General features: G+C 42.4%; 1 protein-coding gene across 1 annotated transcript in view; it reads right to left on the bottom strand.

Annotated features, from left to right (window-relative positions):
* plxna2 (plexin A2) overlaps positions 1 to 13,082 on the bottom strand; it is a 175,454-nt gene that overhangs the window by 3,295 nt on the left and 159,077 nt on the right. The window contains exons 23-31 of the mRNA XM_088289798.1: positions 10,028 to 10,094; positions 8,865 to 9,011; positions 7,612 to 7,771; positions 7,228 to 7,331; positions 3,818 to 3,917; positions 1,678 to 1,868; positions 1,069 to 1,238; positions 729 to 941; positions 358 to 508 (exon numbers count right to left, since the gene is read on the bottom strand). Coding sequence (XP_088145924.1) covers positions 358 to 508; positions 729 to 941; positions 1,069 to 1,238; positions 1,678 to 1,868; positions 3,818 to 3,917; positions 7,228 to 7,331; positions 7,612 to 7,771; positions 8,865 to 9,011; positions 10,028 to 10,094 — 1,303 coding nt within the window. The remainder of the gene's footprint in view (positions 1 to 357; positions 509 to 728; positions 942 to 1,068; positions 1,239 to 1,677; positions 1,869 to 3,817; positions 3,918 to 7,227; positions 7,332 to 7,611; positions 7,772 to 8,864; positions 9,012 to 10,027; positions 10,095 to 13,082) is intronic.

The following is a 13,082-nucleotide window of genomic DNA, read 5'->3' as shown; positions in this document are numbered from 1 at the left end:
TAATCGCTATCTCCGAAGGCACATTGAGTCATGGCGGAACGGATAATTCAGGCCCCAAACGGTGACGTTTCTTCCTTGAATTTTTGAAAAATCGCCAATTAACTCATTCACTGCCAGCTCAGGTAAAATGAATGTCCTTTTTGGCTTCTATGCTTATGCTGTAAAGGTTTTCAGTTGTGACAATCATACATGCCAATATTTTTGTTTCATAAAAGGTACACTTTAGACCCGTTTACAAATTCTGGCCCAATTTTTTTTAATTTATTTTTTTTTTTTAGCAAAAATCCTCATGTAAGCATGGCAGAACTCATGACACCCATACGTCCCATCCACCTTGTCATACGGGCAAGCACCTACCTCCTCGCTATACTTGCTAATATAGGAGTAGATCTCATTCAGGGCGCTGAGCATGTTGAACTCGCTGGAATGGAGTCTGGCCTGTTCCGCCAAATAGGCGTTCATGTCCTGGTCGCTGATGGCGGGCAGCCGGTTGATGTCGGCGTAGTACCTGCGGGACAGCGCTTGTCATCTCTTGCAACCAACACGGTGAACTCTAAATGATCTTTTAAGGTCGCACTTTGAGAGGCGTTCGCATCAAAGAGTGTATTTCATGTGCGCATTGACTGAATGTGAGATGTGTGGGCCGGCATAGAGAATCAAAGTTTGATGTAACCAAGAAGACTTGAACAAGCGCGCAATGGGAATGCTGCGTGAAGTATAAAGCTTACCTCTCTACCCAGCTTTTGTAATTGGGGATATCTTTAGCGTAGAGCAGCTTATTGGAAGGGGAGTCTTTGCCCAGGCGGTGCTCAGAAGTGGAGCAAGAATCCATAAATGTCTGAGCGACCACAGACAGACAGGCGTCCGTGATGCTGCTCTTATGGATGTCAAAGACAAACTGCGGGTTCTTGATCACATTCACCCAGAAACGCAGCGGAAGGCTGGAGGATGGAGACAAAGAGAATGGGTAAGGGTGACGGGTGCTCACTTCGAGGGCGAATTCTCTGCCAGTGATCTTATTTCGAAACACAAAAGATGAGGTTTTTACCGTCCTCTCTGGGCTCTTACCAGTTGCTCTTCCACGTGTGGCGTACATCCGTGTCGTATATGCCGTGCTTATCGGCCTGTTCGTCCAGGAAGTCGAACATGTACTTGATGGCTAGCGGCAGCGTGCTGCCTCGGTGAACCGTACTGAACAATGTCTCGAACAGGTCGTCAACAAATTTTTGGAGCGTTCCCTGCGGGGAACATGAGAGCACTACCATTAATGATTTGCTTGAAATGATTTCGTCCATTTTCATGATCCATGATCCTAAAGCCAATGCTTCTCAAATATTTTTTTTTTGACCGGCAAACAATGATCTTCTTTAATCAACCGAACATTTTTCGTATGTGCCTATGCAAGACATTTTTGAGAGGAGAAATGAACGCCTAGTTTTTTAAAAAGACATAAAAAACGTAAAGGTAGAGACTACACCAGAGGATGCAAAGGCCAAAAGGACAGAAAGAAGCCTAAACAATTTGTGGGACAATGTTTTATGGGCTGATATCAAATTATAGATGACTCCTCAACTTACACATTTCGATTTTCTTAAATCTTAAGATTTCCACTGGTTGCCATTCTGTTGATACCACAAACATTTGTAGATACGAGATTGGCATATTTTCAGTGCCTACCTTGGTAGCGAGTAGCCTGGTCAAGTAGATCTCAGAAACCATCTTGCTGCCGCGGTCTCCTTCCTTTTGGTCTCCGTGCTCATGATTCTTCACCAGGTGCCACACCTTTACGCCGCTTTCCAGATCCGGCGTGATCATCGGAGCGCGAGACCGCAGGCTGTCTGGACTGCCAGTGTAACGGAACGAAGAATCTGTTTGAAAGATTGGGAAAAAAAAAATTGTCAAAATCAATTTTGTTTCACAATCATGAACTATGTGCATTTTATACTCTATATTATAATCTTCTCAATAATACTCTCAGGAGGTAGATATACTGTATGTCAGTGATTTGCTGGCCACCAGAAATGATTTTGTGATGCTTCACATCCAAACCTTATTTGTAAATATAATAACTTAAAAGTGACAACTTGACGTGGAACTCGATTTGCAAATTGGCAGGATTTCAAACGTCTCTTTCGGGTCATTGCAGCAAATTTGGATTCTTTGTTTCAGGATTTTTATTGCTTTTCATTTTATTCAGGCAACCACTCAACATCATGTTTGCCCCTAAGGCAGTGTCAAAAGCGACTAAACTGATTTCCATTAGGTGGTGTGAAGCATTTAGTTTTTAATTTTCGCCAAATGAGTCACAATAACAAAAATCATTCCACCCCTAGAAAGAAAAAAAGAGCACAGAATGCCCGATTGGTCATCCCGTGTTAACTTCCACAAACCGGGGAGTCGCCTGAGAGCTAAAAAATGGATGGAAAACAAAAACAAAAAGAGATGAGCTCTGCCCTTTCTATTTTTCTTTTTTGTCATTTTATGGTTATTTTGATCTCTGACTCAATAACGGATTTGCTGAGTGGAACATGTAGAGATGGGCTCGTCCTAAAAAACTCACCTTATTACTCCTCTTCTTCCATAACGGGCAGAAAAACATGCAGCCACGCTCAAATCACGGCATCTCAAAGCGTTGCTAAGCAGCCAAAGGCCCCATTGTCCCTCAGCACGTCAACTCTGTTCTCACATTGCTGCCTCCTTGCTCCTTGGCGATAACACATCACTTTCTCAGTCACTAATTAGAAAGAGTCTCCCGGCACTGCGATCCCCAGAGATTTGGGATCTGAGCATCGCACGCAGTGAGGAGCTCAGTGAGGATCTCTCTCACCTAGCTTCAAAGGCCCGGATGAGCTACAAAGCCTTTTTTTTTTTTTGGGCTGCCAATACAGCCACACAAAGTGTCTAAATATGACCAGGCAACACCTCACCACAAAAGGGACCCAGCCTAGAATGATGCTCATGCTAGATTGCGTTTTTCTTTGGGAGGGGGGAATCCCCTCCATCTTGTCAAGAACAAATGACCTGGCTGAAACCTGGATGGCGGGATTTTTGGAACTGATTTTTGACAAATTGAAGAGCGTATAAATCGAGTCAAGGCTCTGTGTCAAATGCAAATGGGGACAAATCCATCAACGAGTGTCAAGGTGTAGCTTTGGTGACTAGTGATGGATGAGTGCACATCCAATAACGACAACAGAAGAAATGAAAGCATCGTCGGTCAGTGCACTTGGTCCGATCAACCCAAAAAAGCTGATTTGAAATTTTGATTAGAGATGACTTTATATGTTCCAAAATGTATTTTTGACGCAGACTTAAAAAATGTCGTTACTTTTTCATCATCGGGATTTTGATATGCGTGTGTGTATTTTGTGTTTAATTATTTCATCTTTAATTAGCCTATTTTATATATTTAATTAAATTATTGTTGTATTGAACTGGAGCGGGGAAGCACTCGAATCTTGTTGCACCCTGAGTACAATGACAATAAAGGGCATTCTGATTCTGAATCTGTGTGTTTGACATAACAGCTGGTACAATACGGATTTCGCGATTCCTGAAAAAAAAATCCACCGTTTGCTAAACCTGACCCTTAATTCATAAATAATATATATATTATTTTAGGTATATATTCTATATATGATATTTAGATTTTTTTTAACAATACATTTTCTTTATTGTCTTGATTTATACTAGAATGTGTCGCGACTTGGTAACAACAATAAAATATGATTCCCGAGTTGCCTAAAATTGAGAACCACTGATCTAGACATCGTCGTCTATACATGCACACGCGTAGCGATCTGGTCGAGTGACTCACCGTATCTGCTGATAGACGAGCGCGATATGCTGGCTGAGGGCGGGATGTTGTACGACGACGTCTGTTTGGGCACCAAAGCCACCACGCAACGGTCCGACACCTGCGAACACAAACATCGTCACATATGGATCAAAGTTGAAGAACTGCATGAAATCGTACCGAATGCTGCCGTTTAATAAATTCAAATTCAATCAACATCTGCAGTTTGCTTTCAGTGTCAAGGATTTAGTGTGTTGGAATAGCCTGCAAGGAGAGCCCATCATTTAATAATATGCTCTGATGTCTTCATGTATTTTTAATTCTCTAAAAATGTACAAGGAAAGAAGACATTACATAAGGCCTGTGTGAATAATCCAAACATATTCCCCTCACTCATGTCTGTTCATTACTCTCAAGCAGTTTGGGGCACGGTGGCTGCACTTGACATGACTGGAGCAGCAGAGATGTCATTTCGGACGATCTAGTCAGCTGTGTATGATATGTCAAATTGGAACCCGCCTTGCACCTTCCGATGGTGCGTCCATGTGTCCGTATAGATTTCTTCAAATTTAGCCACTTAGGAGGGTATAATTCGGAATTGAACTTGAACCATAGTACAAAGCAACTGATCCAAAGCAATCTGGCTGCAAGTGTTGCCCTCTGTCAGCCACATCGGAGAAACTCATGAACCAGCGGCTGCACCTGAAGAGGAATCCTCAACCTTCTTGAGCGAAAATGAAACCCCCCACAACATCCTCGTCTTAACCTTTCAATCTCTATCATCCCAACTCCTCCTTGTTTGTCTCCCCAACCTCTTGCGTTCGCCTCCTTTCGGCCTGCGCTCTAATAAACCAACGCCATGGACCTCCCGTGCTATTATTCCAGTGATGAGTTCCATATAAGAGGCGTGAAATAGCTTCTGTGTCGGCGTCCGCCTAGTACGCTTCCCTCCATCTCGGCCAATGCTTTCCTGACACGGAGGCAGCGGCAGAGATTGGTCCTTGTGATAGAGGAAATGATTGAAGGCGTGCACATTCACCCCTTCAGGGATAATCCAGTGTGGGTGCGATAGTGGGCAGGTGCGTTAGGAGGCTGCGGGGCCCGCCTGCGATAACACCTTTCATTAAACTGAGTGGATAGTGCCGAGCTATTGGCATTTATCTTTCGTTCCCGAAGCGGCCCATCCACCCTGGACCGAACCTGTCCCCTGTGGAGTATCTCCTTTGGTGGACAACTGCCCACAGATCCTCACGCTAATCCCCCGGTGAACATGTGACCTTTGACCTTGAATGTGACAAGGAATGGAACTGACAAACGAATCATTACATTTTTTGGCAATCGCATGAAATTTGAGCGATCATATTAAAAAATTCAATCGCGCACAAAATGCAGAATGTACAACATAAAGTCAATGCAGCGAGGCACCCCAGGCAGGAGAAGTTGCCGCTCCTCAACTTTGGTATCGGCTGTACTGACAGTCAATGCACAGCTTTCACAAATTGTTCATATCTCTCGACAATAATTATTTGTTACACTCGGTTTGCGTATTTGAAAGTCAAGATAGCTCAAAGCCTCAGATCTCAGCTTTTCAGTGATTTTCTTCCACATTTCTTTTTCATTCAACAAGGCACTAGATGTTTAATTGATGATGTTTGTGGAATGTACTATTCTCTCAAAATAATTCTCGTCTAGTACAAAAAAATTCACCTGTGTCTGTATTTTAAACCACATGAAATTAACTAAAGATGAATATAAATGCCAATGAACTGATGATTCTGAAATCCACGACTGTTTATCCATGAGCATGTGCGAGGTTCAATACAGTCCACTAAGATTCTGAGCTCAATGCAAATATATGCATTTATGCTTTTACTGTGGGTGTGCAGCAGCTGGGAAGGTGTGCAAATCCAGGTTATGTAAACCAATAGCCAGAGGGAAAGAAGGAGGTAGGGGGGCTTCCCAGAATGGTGTGGTATGAATTTTAATACTTTCAGTCTGGGGAGAAGGAGCGCATTAGCAAATACTCAAAGTGGTGCTCACTCTGTGTCCCCAAGTTGCCTTTAAAGTATTTCTTTCTTTTTTTTTTCCTCTTGCAGTTTTCTTCATCATGCCCCTCGCTAAAGTGAGTTGAGTTGTCGCCATGCAGAGGCGATACCAACGATAGCAACCAGCAAAGCTTTAACGGTCCTTTAGAACCAATGGGGCGAACGCAATAAATAAAAGAAGAGCGCAACACAGGGGCTATTATGCTGTGGAAACAATAAAGCTGCAGGGCTTCATCAAGGATTAAAGCTCTGTAGGGAACCATCCGGAGGGAGCAGGATGAACGCGCATTCAACACCGGTGGTTTTAATGCGCAAAAGAAAAACACAGCAAATGGACACTAGACATTTCTCATATGACTGACTAATAAATACACTTACTGTTGCACATACTAGTTAATATGCACAAAGTTCAACAAGGACGCGAGAGTAAAACTTTGACTTACTTAAACAATTCGGCAGTCACTGAGATTAGATGGATACGTATTGTAAAGTACACTTGACGCAGATTGAATATTTTGGTAATCGATTGGAATGTCATGGATTGCCGATCGATCAATGAAGTCGATCGGATTCACAATATAAAACATAAAAACAAATACAATCTGGTTTGGTCCAGGGACATTCTGTGTTGCCATTGTTAATAATCCAACGTTTCTCAGCATATGCAGTCAATTTAAAAAAAAAAAAAAATATTCCACAATTTTTTTTCCACATTTGGGTATTTTTTTATCGGGTTACTACCCACATGTTTTGATATTGAATGTTTGTCAGTGCTTTGGGGAAATTATTTAGAGTTTAATTGTCTACCCCCCCCCCCCCCCATGCATTTCAATGGCCGTTGATTGTATACAAATTTTGGCTATTTGTGGGCTGGGCCGGTCTCAATCTCCGCAAATAGCCGGAGTCGACTGTATAGTAAAGAAATAAGTTCGTTAAATAGATTGGATAGGATAGATTGGTTCATCTGTTGATTGGATGGGTGATTGGTTATTGTTTTATTTTTTTTTTTTTAATTTGGTGATCAGCTTCAAGACCTCATCATATAAAATCTATTTCTAGTCATTTTAAATTACATGCCAGGACTTTGCGTTCCGCTTCTGAGAGACCGAACTCACATTTAAAAACTTTGAAAGAACAAAAGAAAAAAAATGTGTGTCTGACACCAAATTAAATCATCACTAAGGGCACAGAACAAGACAATAACTTTAGCAATATTTTTTGCTTTACTTTCTCAATATGCTGCAAATCCCCTGATGTCCTCTGACACCCCACGCCTCACTTTTTGAAAAGTGTGGGTGGAGGCAATAAACTAATATGCTGGCAAGCATGTTGACACTCAAATTTCCATCTTTTGATGCCTAGACCTCCAAGTGTGCTAACGCTGACCTGGTAGTGCAAGAGCGTATTCAGTCGCTTCCAGTCGCTTTCTATCTTGGTGGTGATGTCTTCATCCTGCAGCACGACGCGAGCCATCCGTCCCTGGCGCCACTCTGATGACACAACAATTGCACCTTTTCCAAGTTAACTTCGAAAGCTACCTGTGTATTTTTGTGTTGCAAACTAAACGAAGAGAACCAGGTCACACACATGCTGGCATGCAAGGAGAGAGTGAAGGGCCACACAAACGCTGTTGAATCTCATGAGTGGGGTTTGTGGGAGTTAGGCATAGCTATAAAGATCCTGAATGAGTATTCATTTATGAAATCACTGCTCAAATAAATTTTAAAATGGAGGGAATGATGCGATCCAGATGATGTGCGTGAATCATACCGAGGTCCATGTCGACTGCCCGCGGCCGCTGCGAGTAAGGCATGTTCTTGTAGACGGCATCCAGGATCTTCTCTTTCACTTGGGTGATGGTGTCGCAGTTCAGCACCTTTACAGGAATCTCTGGACTGTTCTCGTTGTCCGGGTTCACGCAGTTTAAGATCTGGTTAAAGGGAGGGAGGAGACAAAAATGCGTTGAGGGGGAAGTGTGGGGGATTAGACCAATTTACAATGAATCTATAACAGTCTCCAGTATGAACAGTTTGCCTCACAAATCACCTTTGCTTGGCACGTTGAATGTTTCTTTTATGTTTTGTTTATTAAAGCTTTGGAAATGCATTCATTTGTTCATCCTTCAAACCACTTCTCTTCAAAAATAAACATTAACGATAAATGATTCACTTCAATTAAAAAAGGTTTTGGCTGACAAATAGAAGTTGAATAACAAAAGTAAGACTACCATGAAGTGCTTTTGAGTTGTCAATAATCACAAAGCTCTATTATTTATTCAAGCTTTTCACTTTTGTAAAATCAGGCACTTTCAATGTCTGCTACCAGAAGGGATGGATTAGGGATTATGATTTTATATATATATATATATATATATATATATATATATATGTATAGACTGTATTTAAAGCCTGTATATCTTTGCAATGAGAAAAACAGTTTGCGACCAGGCTTTGCACTCAATAGCCTCTCCTCAGTCGCATGACGGCGGACTGGAGAAAGCATTTCCGCTCACGGCAGTGTCCGAAAATCAAATTTCACACCTTCGGCGAAACACCAATTTCCAGCTCTGCTGGGGCATTAGCGCATAATGAGGGAAATTTCCAGTCGGAGCAATCAGAGCGTTGCCATTTGCCGCTTCTGGCCGTGATTTGTTTGAGTTTATGTGAAAGCAAATCTCCTCAACAAGGCCTGATGTTGGACCGAAAGGGAGCCGATGGGATCATTCGTTAATTTTACTCTCACAAGGAAGGAAATTGCACACCTCCATCTGCAAAGTAGCTCTTAGTGCAAAACTGATTTATTCACACCACACGTAACACAGTTTTAAAGACTACAAGAATAATCACAAGGGCCTCATCAATGACGAGTTAATCACCAGCATAAACTATACAAATAAGATTTGAAGAAGCAAGTGACCAAAAGGCTAAAATGGCTCGATTTTTTTTTTCTCTCCTAAAGATATCAGTGCATCTGTGGCATGGCCTACAGAGGCATGAAGAGGCACAATATTTATTTTGACCTACCAGCGTTTTGTACTCAATCTGCTGTCGGATGAGCTTGTCCTCGCTCAGAGAGTAGCGGGCCTCTCCAGTGATGGCGTCGATGGGCCCTTTCTCCATCTGCTGCTTGATGGCGCAGTAAAGCATGAAAAGAGGTTCACCGGCGCACTCCTGCCAATGCACATAAACGAGATGCATGAAAGCTTGCAGGCTTCAGACACTTGCGAGACCCAGTCAAAGGAGTTTGTTTCTGGTCTATGATATTTGAAGGTCAAAAAAGAGCGCCCTACACTAACTAGCCTTGAACACTTTTTCACCGTTTCAACTTTTGCTGTTGTTTTACCAGCATCTTACAGCTGCATTGACAGGCTTGATATTAGTGTGTTTCTTAATTACATAAGAATGGAAGCATTACGGCGGCACCGTGGACGACTGGTTAGCACGATGGCCTCACAGTGAGAGACAGCATCGGGGGTGGGTTCGATCCCGGCTCCGGCCATCCTGTGTGGAGTTTGCATGTTCTCCCCGTGCTTGCGTGGGTTTCCTCCGGGTACTCCGGTTTCCTCCCACATTCCAAAAACATGCATGGCAGGCCGACTGAACACTCTAAATTGGCCCGAGGTATGAGTGTGAGCGCGGATGGTTGTTCGTCTCTGTGTGCCCTGCGATTGGCTGGCAACCAGTTCAGGGTGTCCCCCGCCTACTGCCCAAAGATAGCTGGGATAGGCTCCAGCGCCCCTGCGACCCGAGTGAGGAGAAGCGGTACAGAAGATGGATGGATGGAAGCATTACATTAAAAAAAAAAAAAGTTCCAATGAGCAAAATGACTTCACTCAAAATGTAAGCACTTTTAAAACTGCAAAGTTGTCAAATGGCACCTCATGATGAGCGAGCGGAATGACCGGATTTCTCACAGAAAATCATAAGAAAAATTAATTTCTAGCCCTTCAAAAACAGATAACATTCAATATTTCATACTTATTCAATTCAAATTAAAGTCGAATTGCAGTGATATATTGTTGTAGTATGAAATGAAAAATTAATAATACAAAAATGTCACAAAAGTAGAACAGTCTTATGCAGCCCAACAATGTTACAAATAGGCACTCATACTTGACATTTCCATTATTTAATTGAGTCAGCAATATCCGTGTGTGTGTGTGTGTGTGTGTGCCGTCCAAACCGACCTTCAGGAACCTGTGCAGAAGGAAGGCGAACCAGTTGGTGAGCATCTTCTCTGCAACCGACTCTGTTCTGCGGTGGTAACAAAGGGCACGAAAAGAACAAAACAGAGTTGGTCAGAACTTTTTTTTTATAAAAGAAAAGCGATCCATAATTCATGGTAAGGTAGTGATGGAGCCTTCGGGCGGCTTCCTGTTGTTACTTGTGAACTTCCTGCAACTTCTGTGCTTGTAGCGGCTGAAAGGAACCAGAGAGGGCATTCGTGTGTGTGCATGGTTGAGCGCAGCGAGACATTGCAGCTGTGACAAGCCTCAGCTGTGGCCAGACAAGCGCAGCCACAGCCAGGTAACGCCGGAGCACTGCCAAAACGCTCTCTCAATATCTCCGCAACCAGAAATTCCCCCGACACTAACCAACCTCACTGCCTCCTTTAGACATGCGGTTGATGTTGCTTGATTGAGCATGAAAACTGTAAAATGACCCCTTTGAGTGCTTCTTCCAGCAGTCACGCTCGTTTATGGGAATGGGAACAGGTGATTAGGCGGCACGCGGAAAGATACGGTCAGCACGTCTGCCTCAAAGCCAAGTGGTTTGAGGTTTGAATCTTTCGTGCAGGTATACTGGCTTGCTCCCACATTCCCAAAACACGTTAGGTTCACTGGAGACTCCAAAGTGTCAAAAGTTGTGGATGGACCTGGTGCTAAAAATATTTACAATGTTGTTGTTGACCGTTTTTATTAGGGAAATGTGAGGCACAGTTGAAGAAGTTTTTATTGTTTATTCTTTCATAGTCATGGACTAGCAAAATACAGATGAATTATTTTCAGTCGATTTAACGAGTATATAAAAATGTAGTTTAGTTATATACAAATATTATGGAGCAGTGACTTTTGAGAACTTGCATATAAATATTTGGCTCCCTGGAATGACGGCCCACCCATCAATTGGGATATTAACAGTCAATAGTAACTCTTGTTGCCTATTCCCAAAAGTGCGTCTGCGGGGGAGCCGTTCTATGCAAAGTACTCACACTATTATTTTTTTTTTTTAAAGGGGAAGCCAAGTCAAATATTTATTTCAATATGTTCTGTGGCAAAGGCAGAAGGTGACCATTGTGTCACTTGCTGTGGACTGAAAATGACATCTCAGGTTTTCAGGGTTCAAGTAATGAACAATCACGACTCGGCTTGCGACTGTCACATGAACAAAGTCAGGAAACAGGAGCGCCGTGTAAACCAATGACTTGGACACTAGGCTGGACAAAGATCCAATGACGGAGTATGCCGTTTGAAACGATATGTGAAAGCCACAAGGTAAGCAGAGCTGCACTGGTTTTGTTGATATTTGCATGATTTGTCAATCCACCCTGTCTTTGTCCGAGCGGGTGTGAGCCAATGTTTCATTGATTGGGGGTCCGGGGAGGTAGGAGGGGGAGCAATGTAGATGACTCAAACATATACATAAATAAAATTAATTTAAACAAAAAATAAAAACTGGCTCAATCATTAATTTCCTTTGATTTTTTTTGGTTATTGTGCTCTTGTTTACAGTGCTAGTGATATTCTTTTATTTAAAATAAATTTAAAATGATTTCTTTTTGACTAAACACTCAAGCAATCTCCATCCACCAACACCACCCACTCCAGGTCCCCTCACATCTCCTTGCCCACCCACACTCCCCATATTCACGACGACGGTCCCCTTGCCGACTAGCATGAGACTTCAACGTGCTGGAAGTTAATGGAACTCATTAAGCATTTTAATAAGCTCAGCAAGTCCCAAAGATGGAAGTCAAATAAAGGCTTTTGTGCAGGGGGCTTTGCCGACTCCTCAAGACTGTATCTTTACTTTTAAATGTCGGGGACGGGAAGGGGAAACTCACTTTGGTCTTCACCTTCTCCTCATCCTCTTCTTCCCATTAATTGACTTTCATTAAAGAACATCCGGATTTCATTATCCAACACAGCGCTGAAGAGTCGTATTGCACGTTGCTGTCTCTCCTAATGGCAGCTCGGGTGCAGTGAGGCTATGGAGGGGTGGGGCGATGCTCCCTCAGTGAAACTAATGAAACAATGCTCTTGCAATTAATAACATTGTACTCCATTGCTCTGCATGAGCGGGAAACCTCATTACAAAAATGCTGAGGAGAAAAAAAAAATAATGCAAGATTTAAAAGACTCTGGGTGATTGAAGCAGTGTTCTGTGATTCCATTAAAATAACATTACGCTGGGTGAAACGGCAAAATTACTCAGGGAGGAATTTTCTATCCCGGAAAGTTCTTCCCATGCTGGCCTAGTAATAACAGCAAAAATGATTCTATTGGGGATAGATTGGAAACTATTTTGCTAATTGTGCCAACCAAGTTATGCATGTGGGAATTAAATTGCTGACCAACATTTACTGATTTCAATTCTGAGCTCTGATACGTTGCAAAGGTGAAGGGATGGAGGAGGTTGGTCATGTGTGGTGAGGCCGAGACACGCAGTGATTTATAAATCAGAGAACAAAACCAAACAAGGTAAGACACACATTTTTGGCAGACAAAGACTAAAAATGTTTTATACAATTTACCATTTGGCCCGAAAAACAATCCAGAAAGGCACATCCATTTTTTTTGGTTTTATTTTTAAAATCCCAAAATGTGAAAGTGCACAAATCTGCAGTGATGACTCGAATAAAGCTGAAAGTGAAAACCGATAGAAGCACACTTATTCTATTAAAGCGCAGATAGCGCATCAGCAATTAAACACTCACATATGAGCAAATACTATCAGGAGATAATCAGCCACGCGAGTGTGCGTGTGCAGAATCTGAAAAAAGGTGTGTTGATGCAACAGAGGCAGGCGGTGGTGTGGCGCTAACGCTTGTAGATAAAAGAAATCTTTGTTGTTCAGCCCATGAAGTGTCTGTGCAGACTCAGAGTTGCCAAATGAATTATTTGAATTTCAAGAACAATTCTCTTCTTGCTATGAATTTACTGTGGCTGCCGGGGGCTAAATGTTTTACCTACGTTCAATGCTTTTTTGCATTCACAGGGTTCGAAGTTAACTTTAAAAACT

The sequence above is a fragment of the Idiotropiscis lumnitzeri genome, chromosome 3 (assembly GCF_059441095.1).
Source record: "Idiotropiscis lumnitzeri isolate Australia: NSW breed Sydney's pygmy pipehorse chromosome 3, RoL_Ilum_1.0, whole genome shotgun sequence".
In the NCBI taxonomy this organism is placed as follows: Eukaryota; Metazoa; Chordata; class Actinopteri; order Syngnathiformes; family Syngnathidae; genus Idiotropiscis; species Idiotropiscis lumnitzeri.
The sequence above is the reverse complement of the archived record's forward strand: the minus strand, read 5'-3'. Positions and strand labels throughout refer to the sequence as shown.